The sequence below is a fragment of the Ostrea edulis genome, chromosome 4, assembly GCF_947568905.1.
Source record: "Ostrea edulis chromosome 4, xbOstEdul1.1, whole genome shotgun sequence".
Classification (NCBI taxonomy): domain Eukaryota; kingdom Metazoa; phylum Mollusca; class Bivalvia; order Ostreida; family Ostreidae; genus Ostrea; species Ostrea edulis.
In genome coordinates, this window is record NC_079167.1 from 27,847,830 (window position 1) to 27,863,872 (window position 16,043).

General features: G+C 36.5%; 1 protein-coding gene across 1 annotated transcript in view; it reads right to left on the reverse strand.

Annotated features, from left to right (window-relative positions):
* Positions 1 to 16,043, reverse strand: part of LOC125672437 (neuropeptide SIFamide receptor-like) — a 70,551-nt gene that overhangs the window by 35,191 nt on the left and 19,317 nt on the right. The window contains exon 2 of the mRNA XM_048908695.2: positions 1,867 to 1,966. Within this exon, the coding sequence (XP_048764652.1) occupies positions 1,867 to 1,946 (80 nt within the window). The 5' untranslated portion in view covers positions 1,947 to 1,966. The remainder of the gene's footprint in view (positions 1 to 1,866; positions 1,967 to 16,043) is intronic.

The following is a 16,043-nucleotide window of genomic DNA, read 5'->3' on the forward strand; positions in this document are numbered from 1 at the left end:
TATTTTCGCCTTTCATACCACTGGTGTCCCGATTCACGCAATGCTTGTCTGGAATTACCAGACTTTGAGATTGCCTTTTATTTCGTAGAGCATGGCAATTTCAGCTTTATCAACCATAACAAAACCATATTCTATGCACACAAAAAATCATCTCTTTCAAAATATGTCAGTCAAAATTTCTTATTACAACTTGTAGTTAGTCTTTCATATTGAAACATCTGCACTATCCTATTTACTTTGATACCATACTAGAATACATGTACCTTATTAGTATATATTAATCATGCTTTCTCGTCAGTAATCCGAGAGGAAGATACGTATTGTAGATATTGATTCATTCCCGGATTGCATTGTCTATATCCATTAAATGCTAGAAATACACTACACGGAATCCTTTTACACGTTTTTCATTAAGTATAACATAATTATAAAATTGTGCTCAGCGTGGTCACTTATTGTTTCCCATACCCTGAAGAAACGATGTAAAAATTAACGAATAAACCCTTTATGATAGATCGATACGAATCTTCAGAATAAGGAGGAAGGGATCCCTCTCTGCTGACTGGTCTGGTATTGACTTGCCTTGTTCAGTTTCCTTTAATGTGGTATTTGATGCATTTTAAGGCCAACCAACTCTGTACATGTGCTCTTTCTTGATAGTCATTTGTTTAACACAATTATAAAGACATCGCTTATAACGGAAATACATGTATATTGTACCTTGTGTTAAGTTTGTCTGAAATATCGATACGAATCAAATTATCGTAGGGAAGTAAAACTTTTACGACTTGTACGAATTAAATCTCCCTCCAAGATAATTCTATATAAACCCTTGGAGAAGTTTTTAGCTTCAATCCAATACTGGAAACTCCTTAAATAACCCCGGTCCAGAATCCAGGTTCAATTCGAGACTTAGTCTAGTAATCTCGAACCTCCAAGATCAGGGGATATAGCTGAGGTACCATGTCACTGTCTAAGCCCAGTTTCAATCTAGTATTCTACTAGAGAATCCTGGTGGAATATGTATCCCTGGAGTAGGACACCCACTTTTAGGGAACAGTCTTCCAAGATACAGGGGGATTGGCGCGTCTTAGTGGACGATCGTTAATAGCCCACCAGATGTAGGTGAGATGGCATCCGTTTGCTCCAGGCAACGGCCTAGAAGGTTGCGGAATAATCCACAGGAAGTTTAAAACCTGCGGTATTCTGGGATAACAGAGTAAGGACTCTTATATTTGCATTTTCGTCTAATGGCAAATGTTATTTTGGTTGAGACAAAACCGACTAAAAAATTCACGTGGTTCGTTTACATTGAGTTTGGTCTACAGTGAGCATTAAAGTACTTTAACATCTTCTATGATCGGGGTAAATGTGTTTGCATGAAAACATAACTTGAAAATTAAACATCTGGCCAAATATTGATTATAAAGGTTCATAGAATCCTGTTCTTATCTTAAGTGCGTCTAAAAGTATGTTTTATGTGTGGCGCAATTTGAACATTTCCGTTCGATGTGGATAGGATGATTATGCGCCCCATAATCTGAAGAGATTCAATAAGAATAGAATGGAACAATAGTAAATTTTATTTTAGTTTGACAGTAGAGTGAGTAAATTGATTGATTTAAAATCAGCGTTGACCCTCTTCCGGTAGCAATTTGCATTGACGAAAATTAACCCAAATTTCACACAGCAAAACTAGCATTGAAACAGATTTTGATCAGGATAAGTAGGTTCAAATGAACAAGCATTGCTAGAATTTTAAAAATGAGGTCTTTGCAGCTAACATTTAAAAACACATTCAGTATAAAACATCGAAAGTCTGTGTACGTTTTAGGTGCGGAAGATTGATAATATCTTGTAACAAACCTGTCGACAGCAATAAGGGCCAATGTATTCACCGAAGCACACACGGATACCTGCTGGATGAAAGGCGTCGCTTTACACATGAAAGGTCCCAAACGCCACCCTAAAATAGAATGATATTTTAATTTAAGCATTGGTTTCCTTAGATACGTTTCATCTTCGATATGTTACCCTTGGAAAACTTTTCCACTTTTATTTTGGAATTTAGGAGACAAATCAACAAAGTCGATACTAACGTTCCTGTTTTAGGTTTTCTTTAAAACCGGTGATGCATGATTGACTGGAAAGTTCGCGAATACAGAAATTAAAGCATACAAAGAAAATGATGGATATTACAGCATGCAATGAATACACACAGTTGCTTAGAATAGTTAATATGCTTAGGGTTAAATTTTACTCATAACGTCACCAGTTTAAAGTGAATTGTCAGTTTAAATATCTGCTTCGTGTTCTATTCCTCCTTTATAGGTAACCTGAGTAAACACAGGTGACCCAAATGCATCTCTGGGACAAGGGGACATAAATTGTAATTTTAGGACTCCTGCACCCCTTGGGCCACAAGGACGGGAGAAAAACTGCCATAAATTGACCAGTTTTCGAAAATCCTCTCTACAGCCTCACATGTGTAAGAAAAATTACATGCAGTGATGTAGAGTAGGAATGACCTTTACCAAACTTGCATGACCCCTGGGTAGAGATAGACATTCGAGGGCGTCACCAAACTTGGTATATAGTGGATATGTGTTAAACATTATAAATACATCTTCTGTAATGATATTGATACTAAATTGAAATTAAATGGATATTCATAATGAGCAGGTAGTCCTTTATCAAAGTTGTTAATTTCATGACCCCAGGTTTAAGTATTAGGGTGGGCCAAAATGGTCAGTGATTATTATACCCCCCGCAACAAGCTGTGGAGGGGGTATACTGGAATCGGGTTGTCCGTATGTCTGTCCGTCCGTCCGTCTGTAGACGCAATGGTTTCCTGGCTCTAAAGCATTATCCTTTCCACCTACCGTCACCATATCATATATATGGACTACCCATGGGATGAAGATGTTCCCTATCGATTTTGGGGTCAAAAGATCAAAGGTCAAGCGCACTGGACATCAAAGTTGTAATATGGTTTCCGGGCTATAAAGCGTTATCCTTTCCACCTACAGTCACCATATCATACATGTGGACTACCCATGGGATGAAGATGTTCCCTATCGATTTTGGGGTCCAAAGGTCACGCACACTGGACATCGAAGTAGCAATATGGTTTCCGGGCTCTAAAGCGTTATCCTTTCCCCCTACAGTCACCATATCATACATATGGACTACCCATGGGATGAAGATGTTCCCTATCGATTTTGGGGTCAAAAGGTCAAAGGTCACGCGCACTGGACATCGAAGTAGCAATATGGTTCGGTTTGTCATGCCATTTGTTTTTTACACTCAGAAAAGAGGTAGTTTATACCTATTACCAACACCCTTTGGGAGATTGGGGTAAGCGGGGGGTATTCTTAGTGAGCATTGCTCACAGTACCTCTTGTTTATGTTAACAACTGAAAATTTTTAACTTCTTGATAAGAACCATTTCAATTCTTTTCAAAATTGGTATGAAGTATAAATTGAGGACAAGGGGGACGTAAATCGATTCTCGATTCAAAACGGCTCGGTTCAATATAAAAAAAAAAATAGAATATGTACAAGTTATCTATCTACTTCCTTTAACTTTTCATCGGCATGTCTGATTGGCTAGAAAACGTCCAATCAATACTTAGATTAATAAAACAAACACGATGGGAAAGCATGATGACATTCTAGTGCTCAAACATCCCCCAAGTCACTTAAATCTAAAGATAGGGAGTATTTGGTTTTAGATAGGTAGTAAAAGATTAGAAAACATTTAATGGTTTGTTTTGATTATTCCAAATAATTTGTTGCAATCTTGGAACGAGTGTCATCGAGAGGTTAAATAATTTCTTGAATCAAACTAGCATATCATGCTTTCAGGATTTGTGCATTGTATTTGTGATATCATATATCTAATATCTAGAAGTTTCTCAAGTTTAAGTTACTTAAATTGTTAAAGAAATTTGTTATTTTAGTCTAGTGAATGATGTTTAAAATTCGTTCTTTTTAAAACTAAATTCTGATTTTTGAAATCTTTATAAAACGTGGTCTTCACAGTAATTGTAGTGTTTGTGTACAGGTGTGTATGATGATGATTGTGAGTAAAAGTAAATGTTGAGTAACCAAGATACTATTCAAATAATCGAATTGAATGGCTAAAATCGAAATCGAGTCCAATCGAAAAGTTTGTGATTTCTTTCAGTTCAAATATACTGAGATTATTTATTCTATGCGAGTACTTAATATCGCGAAATGACTCGTATTCGTCAAATCGCGATAACATAAATTCGCGAATTCTCTGTTGATCAGGAGTCTTTAAGTGTATTTTAGCAATATAAAGATAAAAGTGAGTAATTTGATTCGCGATCACGTGATGTTTTTCGCGAAATTACGCGATAGTATATTCCTCGCGAATATTTAGGAATTTAAGAACTAGCACTCTGTCGACTGAGTTCCTCGTATGATTGATGAATAATCTGATTTAACAAGATGCTGTCCTTTAAAAAAGAACTGCAACACGTGGAAATTTTGAAATCATGAAACGTGCAAATATTTCATTTTAAGTCCTGTTACTATAGCTGTAATGATAAATATAGGCCTAACGGATTTAAAATATTTGTAGATTCGATCGTTATGATTAACCTTAGAATTCAGAGTCATCCTTTTATTTTATTTAGACATTTAAGTTCAAATTCCACAGACGACAAATCTGATCTAATGCAAGGTGAAGATAACGAACGGTGATCAATCTCATAACTCCTACAAGCAAATAATGAATTAACGTAATCCAATGATTACGCAACCAATGATAGTTGTGGATCTAGAGAGGGGTAGATACGGGGGTTGCACCCCCTATTTGGTTGAATATTTCTTCTTCTTTTTTAAAACAAAAGCTCTATTGTTTTGCAATTTCACAATCATCAAACACCCCCTTTCTTAGGCGATAAAGGTATAAACTTGGCTTGCATCCCCACTTAAAATTCTTTTGTTGCTCTTATAAAACACCACTGATTTCGATGAACATGTACTTGTGCACGATTGATTGATTGATGTTTTCCGCCACACTCAACAATTGTTCAGTTATCTGGTGGCACCCATATTTTATTGGTGGAAGAGAGAACCCAGATAATATGTACCAGGGAAGAGATTTGTGCACGAGGAAACCGACCTTTATCCCCATGTACGGTCACGTTCTACACTGTTATGTAGCATTTATACATAAGTTCACATCACCACGGTCCGGTTTAATTAATTCCGTCTTGTCGGAAAGTTTTTCTCGACTTCACGGAAAAGGCCGAACGATGTTCCATTGAAAACGTACACTTGCGCATGCTGACTTTTCTCCATAACATTCGGTTTAACCTCACTTATGTATTATATAAAAAGGGACTGCTGTATACGCAATTTGGGGTCACACGAGTCCCTCGCGCTACGCAGTTAGTGGCAGCATTCATTCGGTTTATCCTCTAAATCACGCATCTTTTGAAAATTTGTTTGCCCAACTATCTATTTTGTATTGCTTACAGGAGTTATGAGATTGATCAATGTTTATCTTCACCTTTCATCACTGCTCGTTATCTTCTTCAATGGATACATGAAATTGCAAACACTTACGAAGACTGATTTGCATTAGCTACTAGTAGCTCCAGCGTCTTCATCGCAGTAGCCTTATATACACAAGGCACTTTGCAACCTGAAAGTTCCGCGTCAAACGTATGATGTATGAAATGAGTTGTGCTTGTTCGTTGGCCAAGCGCTGAGAAGAAGATATGACAAGCATGAGTCGTGCGGTCGAAACCTTTACAGCAGTGCCATTGGCATGATTATGAACCCTCACTGCTTCTTGAGCGTCATGCTTAGGTCAGAATGTGTAGAGTTTCACATACAGTTGGTGACGTTTCTATATGAGTAACATACATCGATGGATTCTTTATTTCCAAATCAGAGTCTTTTCAGGCATCACAAAATAACATATGACTGGACACTGTACGTGTCACGTTATGATGAGATGGGGGTCTGTACCAAAATTATGAAATTTGTAATTGATTTTGGATCAGGGATCTAAGTTTCAAAGTGGGTTACATTCATCACATAATTATCGACCATTCATTGTTACAATCAAAATGTCTTTAAAAATCTCCAAATAACTTATGGTGGAATCACCATCTGCGTCTGCCTGTTCATTTGGTGTCCTGTGCTACCCTTTAGGTCACCAGAGTGACCTATTGGTAGTTGTCCATCATGTTTTATATGAGGACATAATCAACTTCTCTGGAAGCAAATAGTCATTTTTCATCTAAGTTGGTATTTAACTATTCTCTTTAGAGAAGCAGACTGGCATAGCCTACATCCACTTCTCTTAGCAAACCATAATATTTTGAGTCTGGAAAATGTGTAAATGCCGGAACCGGTGACGGTTCATGCTTCGACCGATGTTTCGACCCAAATTATGGCTGGATTTATTTATCAACAATCTTTGCATTATTAAATGCAACTGTCCTATGGAAGTTAAGACATGCTCGATTATAATCCATTTTAACACGTTCCTTGTCCCGGGTTTGAATGAAGTGTTTGTTAATCTCTACTGGCGGTAGAACAAGAGGCACTGTGAGCAATGCTCACTAAGAATACCCCCCTCCCCTTACCCCAATCTCCCAAAGGATGTTGTTAATAGGTATAAATTACCTCTTTCCCCGAGTGTAAAAATATGGTATGCCTTCGTAGAAGAAAATGGAAGATATAGTCCGAACACCAATCCATGGTATAAACCTATATATAATTTTGACCTTGAGATCAAAGGTCAATGTCATAGAGGTCATAAATGTAAATGACACATAGTGTCATGGTGATACAAACATGTCTTATGGTATGACTATATCAAAACCCTATAATCAATTTTGACCTTGAGGTCAAAGTTCAAGGTCATATAGAGGTCATGAAGGTACCCGACACATCGTATCATGGTGATACTGCACTGATGTGTCAAATATGATATGCCTGTGTCAAAGAACAAAGAAGTTATGGCCCGGACACGAATCTATTGTTAAAAAAACAAAACAAAAAAACCTTTAATTTTGACCTTGGGTCAAGGTCATATGGAGGTCATGAAGGTACTTGACACATCGTCTCATGGTGATCCACCTGTGTGCCAAATATGGTATCCCTATGTCAAAGAACAAAGTTATGGCCCGGACACGAATCCATTGTAAAAAAAACCCTTTAATTTTGACCTTGAGGTCAAGGTCATAGAGATCATGAAGGTACTTGACACATCGTCTCATGGTGATCCACCTGGTATGCCTATGTCAAAGAACAAAGAAGTTATGGCCCGGACACGAATCTGCACAGACTGATTCCTATATATAAAAAGCTGGAACATCAGAGCTATATCTTTCTCCTCCCCCTCTATCTCTATGTGCGTGTTTCTGGATCACCAACCTCTGAAATCGATGACGTCACAATGTATCATCAGACGTTTCGATCCAGACAAGACGGAGTACAAAGAAAAAAATTGCACTGTATTTTTGTCTTTTTGCTGGTTAAGAATACATTCATTATCATTTAAACGTACGTGTATCTAAAAATACTTAAAGAGGTATATTATCAATTTATAACAGACACTGATCACCAGATCAAACGAAACGCTCGTTTGATCCGATGATCAGCGCCAGTCATCGACTCTTCAGATCAAGTTACTGTAGCAGAAATATATATTTATTATGACTATCAAAGTAGTTAAGGACATGTGGCCACGAACATAACCCGTTTTAAATTTGTGGCGAATTGAAATTTTGTTTATGATTAATTCCGTACTCGCAATGGAATTCTCGAAGGGATAATGACTCAAATCTTAAAAGGGCCGGTAATTGTAGTGTATAAATTATATATTAAAGACTATAATTATTCTGATCGAAACAAAAGGTGAAGATAAGAACAGCGATCAACCTCATAACTCCTATAAGCAATATAAAATAGATAATTGGGCAAACACGGACCCCTGGACACACCAGAGGTGGGATAAGGTGCCTAGGAGGAGCAACAAGTATCCTATTCGACCTGTCGCTTTCACCAATCTGTAAAACCATGGCACGCATGCATGATTGACGAACGATAAATATGGTTTCTTGAAACAAGCAGTATTCAAACGAATACACACACAATGTGGTTTTTTGATATAATATAGCATTCCTTATTTTACCGGAGTACTCAATATGGCGAAATGGCTCATACACGTCGATTCGCGTGAACATGAATGCGCGTGTGTTATGTTAATCAAGAGTCATTGCACGTATTGCAAAAAAGAAAAGTAAAAACAAATAATTTCATTTCGTGAGTGATGCCTCACGCGAAAATGAATCCCTCACGTTTTTGGGGGAATCTGCAGTACTTGAATCTTTTATGAGATGCCTTTCTAAACAAAGAAGACGTTGTAACCATATTTTGCCACATGGAAAAGGCATATGACACGTGTACGACTTGGAAACATGTTACATGTATATTACAAGTCTTCGAAGATAATTGATAATGTAGCCCTCTCCGATTTTTTTGGGGGAGAGTGCTACAAATCCTTAGGATCTCCGTAATGGTGCAAATGCGGGAGTGATTCACTCCCGCAACATTTTCGATCATTCTAAACATTTGCTGACTTTCTTTACGTAAATAAACTGATATTCTATAATGTTTCTTAGTCAATATATAAATTTACAACCTGCAAACTACGATTTCTGACGCTCTATTCTACCGTTTTAAACAATTTTGATATATTCCATTTTCTCGATTCATATTTGTGCGTCATATTTGATTACTGCAGTTTCAACTTCCGATTATCAAATTATTTGCATATGCCATATAACGTAATATTTACAACAATGGACAAGTACGGAGGAGAAAGCTTTTTCGTCGGTATTAAAAAGGTTTAGATTTAATATCAAGTTAAAAAACGAACAGCAGAGTGTACATTCTTTCTGTAACCATATGATTTTCCTTTCTTTGTCGGAATGGCTCGAGTAACTACATATTCGCGCAGATTGTCATTGTTTAGGTTTATCAGTAGATCCACCTACGAGATCTCGCGATAACAAGCATGGCGGAGCAGACGAAGAATTTTGCATGTTGTACACGATGTTTAATGAAAAACTCCTTTCTTAGACATGCCCAAATACAAAGTTCGTACTTCTTTTGGTGTAAACAACATTTGGAACTAGTACACGGAGCTTATTATCGGTTATTCATAAAATCATTTTGCACCATTACGGAGATCCTATGGAATTGTAGCCCGTCCCGAAAACGTCAGAATAAAAAAATCGAATAGGGCTACATTATTGCAGCTTAATTACTTATATTTATTGAAAACTTCTAAAAAGGAAGACGTGTATATTACCAGAAATATAAGTCTTCATGGACAGTATTTATTGAAAATTTATGAAAGAAAATATTTTAATGTTGGCTTAGATTCAATCCTCTAGACAGTTATAAATAGGATATGTGGATCCCACACGCCAGTATTTAATTCAGCGTCTGTTGATGTTAGAATTATCCCACAGGGTACTAAGGATTTAAATGGTATATAAACATCAACAAGAGCAACGCCAACGTGGCATAATTCGCCCGTAGATTTTGCTCAAGGAAAACATATTTTAGTGGGATTCATATTTTAGTGAAGTTAGCACTGTCCTCTGTGAGCTAATTCATTATTATGCTTGTAGAAATGGATATCAAGATATAAAGAGGGATAACCTTAGAATGCGCTACTTCATAAATATGCTAACGGTTCGGTTTGTATCCTGCCCATAAGGTTTTCCTAATAAGTGATACTATGACCTTGACCTTGAGAAACAATAGGCACCTTCCTCTCATCATCATGATCAAATATACAAAGTTATAATATCCTGGAGCTTACGGTTCGGTTTGTATCCTGCCCACAAGGTTTTCCTAAAAAGTGATAGTACGACCTTGACCTCTGACCTTGAAAAACAATAGGTATCTTCCTCTCATCATGGTGATCAAATATACCAAGTTATAATATCCTGGAGCTTACGGTTCGGTTTGTATCCTGCCCACAAGGTTTTCCTAATAAGTGATACTATGACTTTGACCTTGGAAAACAATAGGCATTTTCCTCTCATCATGGTGATTAAATGTTCCAAGTTGTAAAGTCCTAGGACTTATGGTTCAGTCTGTATCCCTCCCACAAGGTCCGGACAGACAGACGGACGACGCCATACCATAATACGTCCCGTCTTCGACGGGCGTATAAAAACACTAAATGTGTCATTGGGGTAGGAAGACATTGTTTTAAACACCATCGAAATTCAACTATAAGAAGAGTACCGCAAACGATACATGTACATATTACGCCCGTGAAAATGCTTACATTAAGTGTTTTTCTTCAACCATAATTTGTAGAGCAGGTTGTGACATTCTTAGCATAATATGAATAAAGTGTCTGACAGGAGGTAAATAGACAAATCAAGAGTTCTGTGTGCAAAATATTTCCCCAAATTCGACCAACCTGTAAATATTCAAAATGTAAAAGAAAATCAAGAATTGTTGAGAATCAAAATCCTTTGCTTTATGCACAACTTCAAGTTATTTTCAAATATCCTAGCTTCTAAACTGTCAGAGGAGTTATGAGGACAAACCATGTCCTTTTTTCAATATATTTCCTCAAAATGGACGAAGTTCAACCTGTAATTTTCTCAAAAATTGAAGAAAATCAAAATCCTTGCTACATACACATCTTCCATACCCATACAAATACTCTGTAAAATAAGAATGTCCTCACTTGAAAACTGGAAGGAGAAACAGACAAATTATGTACCCTCTATGTAATAATTCCAAAACAAATTACTATATTCAATAACCTGTAATTTTCTTTAAAAAATTAAAGAAAATTGAAATCTTTGCCACGTGCACACCTTCAATACCCATATAAACACTCTGTAAAATCAAATGGCTCTGACTTGAAAACTGTGGAAGGAGTTCAAGGAACAATTCATGTACTTTCTTTCTAATATTTCCTCAGAACTGACTAAGTTCAACAACTTGTAATTACCTCAAAAATAAAAATATTGCTACGTGCACACCTTCAATATCCATGCATTCTGTAAAACAAGATGTTCCTCACTTGAAAATTGTGGTAGGAGTTTGCCGGACAAATCATCTACTCTCCATATAACAATATTTTTCAAATAAAAGGGCCAAACTCCTGCAAGAGAGGTCGAAATGGATCAAAATTGCAATATGATCTTGAGTAATCCACAAAGAAGATACATAGCAAGTTTCAATTTGATATGTGACAGAGAAATGAAATTAGAAACAGAAAACCCAAAACGGACGGACGTACAGACATCGCTGTACCATAATACATCCCGCCTAAAGACGGGCGTATAATAACTGAAACTATTTTGCGCATCTCAAACTCATCATCGAAAGGAAGCAAAATGCACTCCCTAGCAGTAATTCAGAGAATAAAAAAAAATGTTTGGGGGACAAATTTTAAACTATTTCGACGTGCAGTACAATTTTGCATGCAAATGTGAAAACAGAACGTCAGAATCAACTTTCCCATGTGCATGTAACACAGTACATGTATATTCCAAATATGATGACAAAACACGAGGTGCATTAATGAAAAACACAGCCTAAGCAAAACAAATAGAAGGGTATTCACCTAGGTATTTGTAACGTGAATGAGCCAGACTATCTTTAAATTTAAATTTATGAATTTAATTATACAGAAAACAAAATAAAAAGTATTTACAGTAACTAACATACAAGCCCACTCACTTTCATTCAATTTAATTCTAAAGAATGACCCTATACATTGACCTATCTAATACTTTTATCGACGGGTTAAGGGAGAACAGCTGCGGACAGTTAGAGGCAGAACAAGAAGCGGAAGAATAGGAACCAAAAAAAAGTTTGGGAGACTTCATAAGGAAATACAATGAGCCTATTGCGAGTGTTTATCCTTTTCACCTTCCAAAGTGATACCCTTGATATCCTTTATGTTTCTAATTAAGGTGTCAAATACTTCAACACATAGCAAGAATATATCTAGTGATATAGTCACATTTTCTACAGCCCTGTTGAGGATAACAAATATCCTGAAATTATTCCATTTATAAAACAGTATGTTGTATCATCATGTATGGTTTTCAACCAATCTTTAATTGAGGTGAAGAATTCATATAATTGAAGTTTGTGATAAATAAAGTCCCAAGAGATTGAGTCAAGTGCCGTTTCAATGTCTATCAAGATTTGTTATCAGGGTATTCCATTTTGCTCTGAGTAATTCATTAGGATATAAACAAGTTTATTTCCCCCAGTATCTTTGTTGCTAATTATCTTAAGTAAAAATGCGTTAGACGTTCAGTACTACAGTCTGAAGTTTAATATATACCATTTAAATGCCTCACTGGGCACTAACTATTTTAGTGTAGTTTTAATTTCATTAGCTTTAAAGTACATTAGTGAATGGTAGTTGTTTTCGTGTTTTGTGCAGGTGCAAACCAGGCATTGATTCGGAGAAAAGGGAAAGTCCTGTCTAGTTTAATGGAATTACACTCCCACGTTTATACACTTGTACCTGTTTAACTTTGGATTATTTTCACATCTTTAAATAAGGTTGAATTAATCCATTAAATTAAAAATATGTCGCGATTTAGAATTATTTAAATGTTGATAATTCATGGAGTCCGGATCTTTACCTAATATAATATGATTGGTTGTTTGTGGTTTTACACCGTTTTTGGCACTATTTCAGTCATTTTACAGCGGTGAACTAATTGAAATATGTTTGGTTGCAAGTGTTTGAGTTTCCCTGACGGTCCTCAGTGAGCCTAATTTTTTAAATGTCAAAGGGGCTGTGATCCTTGACATGGGGCACCCTTAAACGTCCCATCCGAGGGACACAGAAGTTAAAAATACGTAAACAGGTAAAAATCATAACATCTCATGTATATTTTTTAAAAAGTATTCAGATTTTTCTGTAAAAATCGCATTCTTGTGGAAAAAGTAACCTCGAAGTAGATGAGAGTGCCCTCATCGCAAGGTGTGTATGCATCTATGACTACTCGAAGTGGTCACTGTTCATTTGGGGTTTTTTTGTTTTTTTTACCATTTATCCCAAAATCGATATCGGTCATTCTCGTCCCATGGCAAGTTTCTACATGAATGATGGTTACTTCAGATGAAAGGGAAAAACAAGGTCACCCATTTCCTACATCAGGGTCTAGTTCTCTTGACCTAAGACGCTATATCCTTTTTAACTGGTTAGTTAATGTGTGAACTATAGAGTCCCCAAGTGAAAAGCGAAATCTCTTAAGGGTTGAAAACAGTTTTCATTTATCAGAATCCAGTTTTTTTTTTACTTGGACCGAATCTCCAATATCCCCAAGAGTGCGACAAATCGCGGTAGCTCAATGGTAGTACATTCGCTTCGTAACAGGGAGGTCACGAGTTCGAGGGCCGCTCGAACATAAGACGTTAACATAAGCAGTGATTGTTCCTTCGCTAGACACTCGACATTTAGAAGTTAGAACACGGGTGTTTCGGATATGACCGTGTCGCGACAGACGTTGGCATGTTAAAGAACCCTCACTGTAACGGCTCTGAGCGCTAAGCCTAGGTATACATTTCAAGTACTTCACCTACAGCTGGTGACGCCTCAATATGAGTGAACCTTTCTCGACGGGACATAAAACAAAGAAACAAGAGTACCGCAAACGGTACAATATACGCCCGTCGGACAGGCTGAACTGATAATGTATTTTTCCGAGAGTGAGGTTGAAACAAAATGTTCGTGCAATATCTATCCATGATGATAAAAAGTCCAGGAAACCATTTCATTTACTTTTAGCCCTAAAGTAGGTCATGCTGCACCAATTAAGTTGAAATGTTAACTGATGATGTATTTCTCTGAAAGGGAGGTTGTGACTAAATTTCTGAGCAATATCTGTGACCATACTAAACAAATCTGGAAAACTGTTTGATCTACTTCTATCCCTAAAGTATTGTAGGCTATTGTGCGCCAATCCAGCTGAAATGTTGACTGCACTTGTCTTCCTCCGAGCCTGACTATATATCAGGGCAATATATGTATCCGTAATGAAAAAAAGCCTGGAAAACTATGACCTATTTTTAGTCCAAAAGTAGGTCAAGGATGGACCAATCCAGCTGAAATGTTAACTGAACTTGTATTCCTCTGAGGGGAAACCTTTGACTAAATATCAGAGCAATATCTGTATCCATAATGAAAAAAAGCCCGGAAAACTGTTTGACCAGAATACTGCTGACCTATGTTTAGTCCAAAAGTAGGTCAAGGATGGACCAATCCAGCTAAAATGCAAACTGAACTTGTATTCCTCTGAGATGAAGCCTTTGACTAAATATCAGGACAATATCTGTATCCATAATGAAAAAAAAAACCCGGAGAACTGTTTGACCTATTTTTTCCAAAAAGTAGGTCACGGATGTGTAAACAAACTGGACTTGTATTCCTCCAAGAGGAAACCTATGATTAAATATTAGGGCAATATTTGTATCCGTAATGAAAAAAAACCTGGAAAACTGTTTGACCTATTTTTAGCTGAAAAGTAGGCCATGGATGGACCAATCCAGCTGAAATGCAAACTGAACTTGTATTCCTCCAAAAGGAAACCTTTGACTAAATTTCAGGGTAATATCTTTATCCATGATAAAGAAAAGCCCGGTAAACTATTCGACTTACTTATAGACTTAAAGGAGGTCAAGGATGGACCAATTCAACTGAAATGCAAACCCACTCTTACAATTCTTGAGGGAGATATTGTGACCAAATTTCATAGTTGTACATGCATCCGTTACGGAAAAAAGTCCGAAAAAACAAGACTGGGGCGGACGGCCAGCCGAACAGCGCCATAACATAATACGTCCCGTCTAATGACGGGCGTATAATTAAAAAACGTATTTGATATATGGAGAGCATGTTCTGTGTATGATCAATTTTAATCGAAGGAACCTACTGACAAATACGTTGATTTTAAAGGGGTTTTAATAGTCGTGTTTGAAGTCAGCATTTCGCAAATTCTATGGTCGTTACAATGGCCTTATTTGCAAATGAGCCATTCCTAGCAAAAAAGACCGTTATCTTATTCAGCTATGTTTTCAGGGGGTGAAAATATGTCTGCTGCGGTGAATAATTATCTTCTAAAAATTGCAAAACTGCTTATAAGCAGCCTTGCTACTAATACATAAGGAAGTAAATAAAGATCGTAATGTAAATTATATTTAAAACTTTATTAAGATTTAGCACTAAGTATATTGATGAGTCTGAATCAAAGAAGCATTGCTTTTATATTCAAGTAGGAAAGTGGTTGATAATAGTAATTGCGAGTGTAAAGTTGCATTTATTCTATAACATTCCCCTAAAATACACACAAAATACTTTCAAAAGTTAACTCTCTTAGAAAATTTAATAGAAATTATTTCGAACAGCAAGCTGTAACAATAAGTAGGGGTGAATGCGCATATAAGACTTTGAGATGGAATAGTCCGCACCCCCCTGTTTTGGTAAAACTTCACAAATTCAGTCCCCATGACCTTCAGGTCTATGGTATGGAAGGTTAACATTCACTTCAGCTCATCTCACAAAATACCCATACAAAGTTTTAATGAAAAAGTAATGTCTCATTTGCAGATTTTGGTCATTTTACCTAAATCTGTCCGGAAAATGGCTGAGGACATTCATACGCTGAAGGCAATTACAGACTGCCAAATATTGTTTTTAATGTTAATATTAAAGCAAAATATTGTTTTAATGTCAGGATTTTACTTCTTTTAGATAACCGAATATTTGGTTGAAAATGTTATTATATAATAATCACTTTAATAGTTTTACTTCCAGCCATCAATCTCAAAATATAAATATTACAAACCTTACAGCACTTTAACCTTTAGGACGAAAAAAATGTACAATATATTTTGGAATCTGTTTGACTATTAAGACAACTCAAAACTCATGTTTTTTTGACATTGCATGTCGTAAACAAGACATAAAAATAATTACTGAAATT